General features: G+C 34.6%; 1 protein-coding gene and 1 long non-coding RNA gene across 5 annotated transcripts; one reads left to right on the top strand and one right to left on the bottom strand.

The window, feature by feature from the left end:
- Positions 1-1,809: 1,809 nt before the first annotated feature.
- On the top strand, positions 1,810-9,478 carry LOC131145117 (uncharacterized). Of its 4 annotated transcripts, none has more exons than XR_009133990.1 (8): positions 1,810-1,983; positions 2,355-2,459; positions 7,254-7,320; positions 7,450-7,503; positions 7,596-7,701; positions 7,872-8,398; positions 8,488-8,677; positions 9,017-9,478. It is a non-coding gene; the product is annotated as an uncharacterized LOC131145117 (long non-coding RNA). The 4 variants fall into 4 exon arrangements; XR_009133993.1 differs by having other exon boundaries at positions 1,812-1,983; positions 2,352-2,459; XR_009133991.1 differs by lacking the exon at positions 2,355-2,459 and having other exon boundaries at positions 7,872-8,406.
- On the bottom strand, positions 6,067-11,135 carry LOC131145115 (polygalacturonase At1g48100). The gene is made up of 7 exons (XM_058094201.1): positions 10,521-11,135; positions 8,992-9,123; positions 8,420-8,647; positions 8,285-8,329; positions 7,981-8,188; positions 7,178-7,368; positions 6,067-6,766 (listed from the first exon to the last, which is right to left on the bottom strand). Exons 1-7 carry the CDS (start codon positions 10,896-10,898, stop codon positions 6,374-6,376), a joined length of 1,575 nt encoding a protein of 524 aa, XP_057950184.1. The 5' UTR covers positions 10,899-11,135; the 3' UTR covers positions 6,067-6,373.
- Positions 11,136-13,028: the final 1,893 nt, after the last annotated feature.

The raw sequence follows: 13,028 nt of genomic DNA on the forward strand, positions 1-13,028 counted from the left end.
AAATCTCGCAGCATGAAGTTGCGAGATTTAAAGCCTCTGACCAATAGGGTGGTGACGCGTGACACTGAGTAAATCTCGCAGGTTAGTCCTGCGAGATTTACGACTATAATTATAACTTTTTATTTTTACAAATTTAAATTTAAATAATAAACATTCCCTTTTAATAAATTTAATCATAACTTTCCCTTATAAATATAATTTAAAGTTAAAGTTAAATTTAAACTTAAATTTAAATTTTTAAATTTAAAATATATAATTTTAACAATTTCCCTTATAAAATTTCCCTTATAAATTTAACAATTAAACAATTAAACACATTGTTAATTTTTTAAAAATATAATTGGAAAAAATAAATTCCTCAATAAGTTATAAAAATGCCTAATAATTATAATGCTGCAAAATGTTTATTGGATGTAATATTTAAAATTAACAATGTGTTTTATTTAAATTTAATTACAACTAAATTTAATTATATTTTAATTATAATTTAAAATATTTTAAAATGACATTAATTTAGTAAATAAAAAAATATATATGATTAATATAATGATTAAAGTCAAATAAGTGGATTAGGACCGAACAAAAATTTTGAATTGACTACTTTGATGCTTTGGGTCAACTAATTATATACGTATGATAAAATAATTTGCATTATTTTAAAATTTTTTAACAATATAATTGGAAAAAATAAATTTCTCAATAAATTATAAAAATGCCTAGTAATTATAATGTTGTAAAATGTTTATTGGATGTAATATTTAAAATTAACAATTAAATATTTTGCAAGACAAATTTAAATTTGTAAAAAGGGAAAGTTATAATTAAATTTAAATTATAACTTTAAAAAATTTAAATTTAATTAAAATTTATAAGGGAAAGTTATATTTTAACAATTAAACAATTGTTATATTTTAAATTTAAGTTTATAAAATTTATAAACTTAAATTTTATATTTTAAATTATAATTAAATTTAATTATAATTAAAATATAATTAAATTTATATAAAACACATTGTTAATTTTAAATATTACATCCAATAAACATTTTGCAGCATTATAATTACTAGACATTTTTATAACTTATTGAGAAATTTATTTTTTCCAATTATATTTTTAAAAAATTAACAATGTGTTTAATTGTCTAATTGTTAAATTTATAAGGGAAATTGATAAAATTATATATTTTAAATTTAAAAATTTAAATTTAAGTTTAAATTTAACTTCAACTTTAAATTATATTTATAAGGGAAAGTTATGATTAAATTTATTAAAAGGGAATGTTTATTATTTAAATTTAAATTTGTAAAAAGAGAAATGTATAATTATACCCATAAATCTTGCAGGACTAACCTGCGAGATTTGCTCAGTGTCACGCGTTACCACCCTATTGATGCTGCGAGATTTTCTCTCTAACCGTGCCACGTGTCAGTTTTTCATTAGCTGAGTTTTTAAATCTCGCAGCATCAAGCTGCGAGAATACGTGAGCATCAATTTGGGAAATTTTTTCCCAATAAGAGTATTATTTGATATTTTATTTTTTTTTAATAATAAAACCGAAAAAACTCACAACTTTGAGCTATTTCTTTTATTTTATCCGTAATAGATCTTCCATTACCTGACACGATTATCTTGTAAAAGTAATAAGATCTTCGCCGTTGACTCTCTTCGTTGCCGGGTGAAAATGGCAAGGAAAGTCGCGTTTGTTTTCAGAGCAATAAAACGGTGGCGTTTACGCTTTGGAATTGCGGGCGCCCGACGGTCCACAAGCCCCACCCAAGTCATAAGGCTCCGAATGTTCCCTTCACGGCTTCACATTACCTTCGTGAATTGAGAAATCCTGCGCGATGGAAATTGGGAGAAAAGACTGATGAGGAACATTTGTGATGTACTGATGTTCGCTTTCGAATTTGAGCAGTTCAGAATCGACAGGGGAGGTGCAGCGGCGGAAGCCAGAGGATGCTTTGGTTCCTACAATTTGAAATGGTCAGTACATTCTTACTGTCTCTCAATCTGAATCTTGTTACCATCTTCCGTTTTCTGCAGATGGCCGTATCAAGTTGGCAAGCATGTTATTTGGTTTGGTTTCAATGGCGATTATTCTTTATTTTATCTTTATCTTTTTTCTTTTTTTTTTTTCTTTCGGAGTTTGTGATATTATTCTCTGGAATTTGCTGGTGGTAATGCGAAAATTTTGAGGATATAATATGATAAGCTATTAGCTTGCAACACACAAAGGATGCAAAAACACCCAATTAAGAATGCTTGCGACACCTTGATACTGTTGACAGTGTTGATATTTTGTATGGAAGTATTTCAAAACCCTTTTAGTGTTTCTCTCCTTTGTTGGTTAGCAGCTTGCCCCGCTTTTAAGAAGCATAGAAGGTCCTTTTATGCAGCAGTACTCTTTAGAGCCTTTTGACAAGTGAGCACCAGACTCCACCATGCATTTTGCATACGAGGTGAGGCTCGACCATTATGGGTAGTTTGGAGACAAAAAGCGTTTTATTGCTACGCATTTTTTTGTTCTTATTTTGTATATGAACATCCTATGTTTTTATTTTTAAAAACAAATTAAAGACTAAAAGAGTACAAAAGATGGCATCTACATTTTATATTTCTTTATATTATGATTTCTTTGTTTAAACTTCACTTATAATCAATAAAGTAGTGAAAAATAGCAAATGCATCCTTCTTGCCAATACCAACAAAGGCTTCCAACATGACATCCTATGCTTGTAGTATATGTTATAATGAAATTGATTTAAATTTACTAAAAATTGGTCAAACTTTAAAGCATTAATATGTACGGTTTTGGGATCAAAACATGTCATTTTATATGTTTTAAACAATTTTTATTAATGGAAAAAATTATTCATGGACGTAGTGTTTGTTATCCATTCTATCATAGTGAAGTAACATGCACTTAGATAAGAACTTGCACTCCATGCAAGAACTAAGCACGCGAACATTATTTTATTAGAGAGAGAGCAAGGCAACATTGAGATGAAGATATGAAGCACATTAAGACTAAAGTCCAAGTTGCAAATTTGTTCACTCAACTGTGTCAAGTTCGAATAATTATGAAGACAACTTGGTATGACTCCCAGGATGACAATGAGAGAGGCAGAGAGTTGCTGCCTCACCAACTCTCTCTCTCTCTCTCTCTAACATATATATGTATATATATAATTTAAGATGTAAAGAATGCTTTATGGCTAAGCATTTGTGTCACAATCCCACATCAAATGTGTATAAGAGATTTTTTGGGTTCTAAGGATGGTTTGAGTTCCAACTATGTAAGATGCCTTTTGTAAGATAAAACTGTAAAATCAATAGGTCAAAGTGGACAATACTTCATTGGAGTTTGGCTGAGACCATTACATTTGTGTATTGGAGCCACCTTGGGGGTACTATCATGGATAAATCTTACATGAAGGTCTAGGTCCCACACAAACATATGGACCACTCTTTCGAGGGTGTTAGAGATCGGATGGAAGAGTTTTTCACGATCCCACATTGGACATGTACTAGGTAGATCTTGGGTTTATAGGGATGGTTCAGGGTCCAACTATGTGAGTTATCGTTTACAAGACAAAACCATAAAGTTGATGGGCCGAAGCGGACAATACCTCATCAGAGTTGGGCTGCGACCATTACAATTTGCAACATCTTTCACAGAAAGCACTGGAAGCTAACTTGAGTTGGCTACATACAACTGACACATTGCATGTATAAAAATAGAGGAGGGCCTTCATTCATATGTGTGCATAAAAGGTAATGATTGTTTGTTTTTCATAAAGTGTGTAGATGTGGGTGCTAGGTGTCACATTCTAATGTTCTTCTTTGTGACATTTGCAAGCAGGCTGCCTTGAGGGGGGCAAATTGAGCTTGCGGATGTATTTTAGATGAAACTTTTGCAAATATGAATGAATGTCATTATGGAGATCTCATAGAAATACTTTGTGTGTCTCTATGACCTTAGGCAATATGGCATATCCAAAAAATGATCTAAGTGGCATTCTCAGTCAAAGGGAGTATGATTCCTTACACCCATGGGTAGTTTCTTATGATGATTCCTTACACCCATGGGTAGTTTCTTATGCTAGAACGAGAATGGTAAGGAAAGTTGATTACTTTAGGGGGGGAACAACATGTGAGCATCCTATAATCTTGTTGTCCTTTTGGGCACTACTTCCCAAAGAGCACTTGCAGGACAGGCTCTTGACATCCTTGGTAGGTGTCTTGGGCTTTAGTGTGAGATTCAAAGTCCAATGGACAACCAAATGGAGGATGTAAAGGACATAGAGTTTCTCAAGAAGTGCTTGGGAGGTGGGCTCTTGACATCCTTGAGGGTATCTTTGGGTTTCTTATGGGATTGAATGAAAGCTCCATGGACAATACCCTTACCATTCGAGTCATGCTTCATTGGCGACCATATCACTTAGGTCAAAGGCTGTCATGCCAGCATTTGTCTCTGAATTGGTCCATGAACATTTCCATATATTTGGATGAGTAATGATTAGTCCACATGTAGCCTATTCGCCACGGGCGTGAGTCCATCACATATTTGTTAGATTAGGTTAAGGGACTATTTGGACCCACTTACGCAGGAATGCTTTTTAGAAAAAATGCTGAATTGAAAAAGTGTTGAAAATCATAAATGGTGTTTGGTTGTGTTTAAAAATAAGTGTTGATTATAAGTACTGATGAAATTACGATCAACAAAGTCATGTAACGGTCCCTCTCAAACAGTAAGCCAACATGATTAATTAGCTAAAGCTCTGATTGGCAATGGAATATAGATACAGGAATAGAGGGCAAAATATTTCTAATTGGCACTTTGTCATTCAAACATATACAACTGAAAATTAAATGAGCAAAACAGAAAAAGTGTAAAAACCCAATTTAAACAGAAACCAAGCACAAGGTTTCTGCAACGACAGTTTGTCGAAATCAAATATTCTAGAGATCAACAAAGTCATGTAACAATCCCTCTCAAACAATAAGCCAATTAATTAGTTAAAGCTCTACTTGGCAATGTAATGTAGATATAGGAATGTGGTAAAAATCTTTCTAATTGGCACTTTGTCATTCGAACATATCTAGCTGAAGTTAAATGAATAAAACGGAAAAGGTGTAAAAACATAATTAAAGACAGAAATCATGCACAAGGTTTCTGCAACTACAATTTGTAGAAATCAAAGATGCTAGAGATATATTTGATTAATCCACACAAATGGTGCAGGCAATGTGTGCCAAGTAAGCCTGTAAAGAAGGCACAGATGAAAGATAGAAAGTGCTTTGATAAGTTTAGATAATTATTTATAGTTAACACCAAAAAAATTGATGTGGAGATGATCTGCTTCAAAATAAGCCTGAAGATGGTTGAGGAAACTGAGGGGAAATATAAAAATAAATGACCAAGAAACAGTGGGCAAGAGGAAGATTGATTATTCACCACGAGAGAGAAATAGAGAGTTTTTTTTTTTTTTGTTATTTATTTATTATTTATTATTTTTTCTGAATGACATGCTGGAAGACTGAGGCAACGGTATATAGCAGTGTGAAGTTGGTCATGGTGTGAAAAAGAGACTGCAAGGTAGAGAAATTATGATGCATTGATGGAAGGACACGACCATAAGAAATGTGAAAACAGGGGACCTTTCATTTTTCTTGTAAGTAGTATAGCTGTTTGGGTTCTAGCTAAAATGGATGGCACTTGACTCTCACAATAAAGCTAAAAGTTCTCTTTCCTTGAGCTCAATTATGACGAAAAAATATTTGGGCTTTGCTTCTTTCACATAAGGCCATGGCAAATCTGTACTAAGTGTATATTTATGTCTCATCTAATTTTCAAGCAATTTGTTATTTGTTTCTTGTCCAAAACTGATTATTTTTCTTGTGTCATAAATAATCTCTCAAGAAATCTAAATTCAGCTCCACTTGCTTTAGGGAAATCCATTTACTGCATGTATTCCACATTTTGCATGACGATAATGAGAAAGCCTCAGAAGTGAAATGAGATTGCATATTTATCAGATGCCAATGGACTTTTAATCACCAGTGTTTTAAATCCGAAAGTAAAGATATGGTGCTTTATTTATTGGACATCTAGCACTCAGGCACCCAGGTACAATCTCACAATCAGGCAATCACCATACCAAGCAATGATGCCTTATATTTTTCTATTTAACTCTAGCTAACAATGTTTCCCATATATTCTCACCAGTTGGAACTAAATGCAACCTAATTCCTATGAACTACTATTACAAAAATTGACTCTCTCTTATCTAACTAAATGGTATGGAAGGGGTGTGGAAATCAAGCCAACCACACAAGCAAATGAACATACCATAAAATTCCTAGGCTAAGCTTAACAAGCCTCATGAGCAGTTTGAATCCGGTTGTTTGGTGGCTTGCCAATCTGTAAACAATCGATTGGAGGGATGGTAGGAGTGTTCAACTCTCCAAATGTTTGCCAACAGAAGGGATTATATAGGTGATAGCGTTCTTGCAGAGGTTTTAATTGGATGCCAGCCAGGGTGACATCTATACATGGGAGGTTGTCACTGCAGGCAAAATGTACGGGTTTTACTGTGTATGTTCCTCTGATATTTTCATAATTGATTCCTGATAGAGAGACTGCCGATGTCTGGTTGCTGCATTTCATTTTGTCACAATAGAACTGGTCAATTACTATTGGAAGCTGAACTTCAGAAACTTGAATATTTGAGAACAGTACTCCTTGCACTGATCCTGACCCTCCCTGCAGAAGTAATATTGGGACCATATTAGCCTAGCATTGGTAACAGTTGGTGGTGTTGAGAAAACTTGGATCAGGTTTATTATAAGTCAAGTTTCAGTCTTGGAATTGAAAAGCATATTGAAAATTCTCTAGTATTCTTAAATTCTTCTAAATCTCTGGGTATTAGTGCATTTTATAAGATTGAAATATGTTAAACTTATTGTGAATTTCATATTTTCTAGAATATAACTCTTGATGTTGAAATTCCTTTTAAATTTGAAATCTTAATGCCAACCTAGAAATCAGTCAGGTACTTAAATGGCTTATGAACGCCTGTATTTGCTGGTGAATCGCTTGGTTTGAATGTTTACTGGTTCTGTAAACTCAAACAGAGTTTTGATTATCAGATGGAATTGCTTATGGTTACCATACCTGCCATGTCTTTATTCTGACGCCAGTCATTGTGTTGTGCATAATAATGTCTCTGACGGTGACATTCGAGACGCAGGCTTTGGTGTTATCCCTTCCTAGCCCTCCAATGCTGATTCCATGTCCTGGTCCACAGTTCACGTTGTGTATGTATACATTTGAGCATCCAGTCTGTATAGAAACACAGTCATCTCCTGCATAATGCATAGATATGAGATACTTGGCACATGGGTTTGTCTTATGTTCATTGTCTACATTATATTGCCTGTGGGCAGGAGCAGGAAGAGAAAAAGTGAAAGCTGATGTTCTATTTGCTGAAGAAGACAAAGGTAAAATTGAAGCAATACAACAGTAGAAGTGGTCTTGTTGCCTTTGGGGCTCATAACCTAATCCAATATTGGATGGTCCATTGATGATTCAGGGTGATACAAGTCAGACAATGGGTGGCTATGAATCTCAAAAAGGTGGCATGTGGGGAAGACGGCTGGATGCCACCTGCCCTAATATTAGTGGTTGGACTTTCTATGGTGAGCTAATGACTTGGACAAGATTGTGTCATGTTTTTCCTTCTCTTTTTTCAGGATTTTACCCCATCATATAACCTTGTTGGTGTGCAACTACAGTTATTACCCTAAATTCTCATAGGATATTATGGTGGTCAAGCTTGAGCCATAACCTCAATCTTTTGACTCTGCAGGCGTCACTCCTGTTGGTCAAGGTTTGTTATCAATTGGGACTTATTTACCATAGTGAAGAGAGAAAATATCAAAACTAGGAAACAATCCATGTACAAGCAATGTAGTTACCGCAAGCAAGATTGGTATGGTGGATGTTCACATCTCGGGAGTTCTGCAGATGGATTCCATCTGTGTTGATGCTGTCACCAGGAGACGAAACGCTCATTTGAAATACCATGACGCCAATGCAATTGTCAAACTTGAGGTGGCATTGAGGACTGTTCTGAATTGTGATGCCCGTGACTGTCACATTAAAACTCCCATAGAACCTCAGTGCCTGTTGAACAAAGAATGCAAATTGTCATTTTACAGGTTTGCAGTGGTCATCAACACTCTTCTGGAAATGCAGCAGTTGTTTTCAAGTGGTCCATACCGTTGGCTTGAGGCTTGGCATTTTCCCACCAAGTTTGGTGTTTATCTGCACGAAGTACCCAGTAATGAAGCATAATTAGCCTATGAATGATCCAATGATTAAAAGCGGAGAAAGGTAAGCAGGTAACTAAATTACCGGCATTGGTGGATGTTCTTGCACTGTGTTGTTCAATGGGACAATTAACTTTGTTTCATCATCCACAGGTTCATCGTATGGGGAGTCCTGCCACCAGACTGAGCCTCTTCCATCGATGGTGCCTTTTCCCATAACCGTGATACCTTTGAGCTTTGAGAATTCAAGCCATTGATAGAGACCTGAACCCCAGGCCTGTGAGTTTGTTGGGGCGATGATTGTGCCATCCAGCTGCAAAAATAAAGAAGGATTGAACACGAGGTATTGTTATTTTGACTTACAACTAGTCCTTAGGTTCAAAACAAATTTGAGTTGGAAGTCATGATAATCCTAGGTGGAGAATGCTTTAGAGCTTTTGAGAATGCCCAACTCTTATCTATTTATGTCATAGTCTTGTGTTTTCAAACATTGGATGCATGGGATTACTTAAACCAAATGCGTAGTAAAAGTAGCTTCCTTATATGAATTAGTAATATTTGACTCATTAGTCATAACAAACATAAGTAATTTCCATAATTCACCTAAAGCATCATCTTATAATTAAGAACATTAGATAAAGTTGCGTTGATAATTACCTGAAATACAATATTTGGCGCGCAGTATGGACCCGAGAATGATATGGGTCCCACAAGGAATGTGGATCCCGATGGAACGATGACCGTTGATGCCTGCACTTTACAAGCAGCTGTCCATGCGGCTTCGAATGCCTGCGTTGCACCGTAGCACAGCTGTGACTATATAACTAAATATACAACAGCTTTGCTTTATACCTATATGTTTTTTTTAGGGAATTTTCATTTGGGGCGCAGGAGAGAAGGCTATTTGGTGGGCAACAGTTTAGTGTAGTTTGTACGCCACCGTGCACGATTAATCTATTATGTTGCGAAACGGCCACAACGAGAAGCATTTCATTTTCCCCGTGGACCCCTCTCAGTTCCTTTTTGGTCACTGTGGAACCCTCTGTCGTCGTTTCCTTCGTTATGTTTCCCCGTTTTGTGCGTACTATATTTTCTAAGCGAAAAGGAGGAAGATATTTGGAATTAATTGATACACATTCTGATATATTACGTTACGGAACGGAGAAAATATTGTGATTTTTTTTTTTTTACTTTTTTTATGTTTGGTTATTAAAGAAAGTAATAAAAACTAAAAAAAAATATATCAAATTAAATGAATAAAATTTTAATTTTACACATCCTTAATATTTAATTTTTATTAAATTTTAATCATATTAAAATAATTTTATGTTTGTGGTTTGAGTAAAATTTAATGTAACTTTGAATAGAGGACGATATAATATTATATTAACTAGCGTACAAGTGAGTGAGACAATTGTTGGCTTTCAATTGCGCGTGCAACTCATGAGCGATGGAAAGCGCATTATCTGTCGTTTGAACAAGTCATGCTTATTTGGTTGAATGCTTTGCCCCCCCGGAGAGCGGGTGGGTCACAACCACCTGAGTACGACGTCATATTAATTTGATGATTGTCTCGTGAAGAATGTCTTTAGTCCCCTTCCCTCCCCTTTCTTAACATTAATCTCAGGAAAGACCCAAAAAAACAGAACACAAAACCTATAAAAGGGATATTCCACTTCTCTTTAGTTTCTGTAATTTGAACTCCAAAACCTCTGTTTCCCACAATTCTGTAAACTCCAACCGTTTTTAGGAAAATAGTGCATTATTTTTTCATGGTTGATAATAATCATCATATTATTTTCAGGGCATGTTTAATTGTGAGAAATATTTTTTATTTTTTATTTTAAAATTTTAAAATATTTGTAAAACCGTCCTCTTACTTTGTAATCTTTTTATAAATAAATTTTATAATAAAAAAAGATTGTTTTTGACTTTCCTAGGCAAGCACTTAAAAAGGTGGTGTTAATTTTATAATTATTATTTCAAAAATAAATAAAAATAAAATTATTTTTCGCAACTAAATAAGCCTTTAGATATATATATATTTTTTAAAAAAATTAAAAATAAAAACAACCCAGTCAGGCCTTTAACATTCCCAAATTCCAATTTGATTTCTGAAGCAAAATCGAATGGTTTTATTTTTGTTTCTGCGCAAGAGACCAGGGAATAGAGATAGGGAAATTCACCTTTGTGTCATCGGTTTTCCCGTCGCCCTTAGCGCCAAAATTCAACACGTTGAACACAGAGGAGTGGGCACTCCCCTGAGGTGGGGCTACCGGGGTGCCCTGTTTCGGCCCTCGGGCTGGCCGTGAATACGAAGGAGCTTTTGTGGCCGGGGCTTTCCATCCTCCGCCGCCGCCGCCATTGTGGTGGTTCTGGCCCTTTGTGTCCTTCTTCTTGATCAGAGAAGCCGATAAGGCAGCGGTGGCGCCACTCCTACTGTGCCGCCTCCTCCTCCAATGCCTGCCTCTTCTAGCACTGCAGCTCTCAAGATTTGAAGACCACACAAGCAGAGCAATCAGAAGCACAAATGTAAAACCCTTCTTAAACCCAACACTCCTCATTTTTCGGTTAACTGTTGGAATGCTGATAGAGGTAGCTAGGGAGGTAAACTAATGTAATGGCTAATGGGTGCTGCTTGCTTTTAGATGTAGGCAAAAGGAGAGATGGTTGTGGGTTTAAATAGGGTGGGGGAGCCGTCCAAACCTCTTGACACTGTTTGCAAATATTATCATATAATATAAGAAGATTTGCTGTAATGCTGCAGCACTTGTGTGTCTCATTCTCTCTCTCTCTCTCTCTCTCTCTCTCTCTCTCTCTCTCTCTCTCTCCCTCTCCCTCTCCCTCTCTGTGTTTTCTATTTTATTAATCAAATATATATTATAAATATTTTCCCCCCTTTTTGGGTGAAAATGTGAAATTTGGTTAGGGTTTGTTCGGGTGAGCGAGGGCCCATTTTAGCCACATGTCAATTTGTTGATGCATGTGACTCATCCATTCTTTCCATGCAGACAACCCTTTTTAAACATTTGCACAGATGAGTCGTGGGAATTTGGCAACCCCTAATAGCATTCTCTGCTGTACATCCATGGTACTTCAATAATACAAAGGGTTTTAACTCCTCATCCCCCCTTATGACAAAATAAACACTGTTTAGTGATTTGTGCAAGGGGTTAAAAATTGGGTTGCTTGGATAAAGATTTGATGAATGTTTGGCTTCACGCAATACTTAACTATTCACATTTTTAGATGATGTAGGTTTGATATTAGTAATATCCTATGTCAAATCAATTCAATTCATTTTGTTCTTCAACAATTTGTGATTTTCAGTCGCGCTTGGATAAGTTATGACCATTTGTCAAAGAAAAAATAACAAATAAATCTGAAAAATAGTTATGACCATCTACTTGTCATGTTTTGAAAATAATCGGGACGTTGAGGAATATTCATAAAGACATTTCAGAAAATCCAGAAAAGTATTCTATCTCTAATTGTCTCATTTGAAGAAAGGAAGGATTTCAAAAAATCAATCTTTCTTTTAGTTTTTGAATCTCTTTTGGTATTTATCTCTATTCCATAGATTTGGTTTTTTATTTTTAAAAATGGGTTCCTTGGGTTTGTGGTGATAGAAAAAGTATTTTTGATTATTTAATTAAAAAGGATTAAAAAAAATTACATAACTAAATTTTTACATTTATCTATTCTATATTTGTTCGTTTTTATGTTATGTTCAGAATTAAATTAATTAGATAATTAGAAGTTTTTTTTTTTTAGATTTCTTGCTAGTTCAATGTTTTGATTATGTCGTAAAATAAGGTGTTTTTATGCTGTGATTCAAAAAGAATAGTATATTTGAAGTTTGTAAGTAAGGAGAATGTTTCATGTGAATTCTTTCCAAGAAACAAAAGGCTTATTGCATTAGTGGGTACTATATTTTATTTTATACATATATACATACCTATATATATATATATATATATATATATATATAGATATGAGCATATTCTTAAATTTTTCACATGAAGTCGATTATATTTGTAACATAGAATTTGAATGTTAAAATAGTTCTAATTTTATGGAGAGTGTAGTAAAATTTTTTGTAAGGATTTTGATACTATTCAACCAAATAAACTTGTCATGTTTCTTTTATTTTTTTTCTCTTTATGTTCTGTTTTGTTGCATAATCCAATAAATGGGATTGCTAAGGTACCAGAATTCGAGGGAATTATATTTGTGGGTGGGTAGTTAGTCCCTCATTAATTTTTTTATGGTCAATGCTATAGCTCCCCTATTTTTACCCTAGTCTATGTGTGATTGTGTGTTACCCTATTCTTTTATTTTATTTTAATGAACTAAATAAAGAAATAAATGCAATTATTTGGTGTAAAAAGCAGGGAGAGAGGAGATGCACGTGAGTGGGTCTATGCAAATAATATTAATATAAAAAGTGTGTGAAGAAAGGAAGGGAAGTGATTATAACAGGTCTTTTAATGGTCACATGTAGGGAGGGGTTCACGGGCGTGCCAAAGAGATTTCGGTACTTTTGTCTTCTCAACCAGCAGCAATGGCCACAAGCCCCCCCGCCCCAGCCTCTGTTTCTTCCATTTAAATCCCTTCTCTTCTTTAACCAATATTATACCCTCATCAATTATACATATATATATATATATATATATATATATATATAGAGAGAG

The sequence above is a fragment of the Malania oleifera genome, chromosome 12 (genome assembly GCF_029873635.1).
Source record: "Malania oleifera isolate guangnan ecotype guangnan chromosome 12, ASM2987363v1, whole genome shotgun sequence".
Classification (NCBI taxonomy): domain Eukaryota; kingdom Viridiplantae; phylum Streptophyta; class Magnoliopsida; order Santalales; family Ximeniaceae; genus Malania; species Malania oleifera.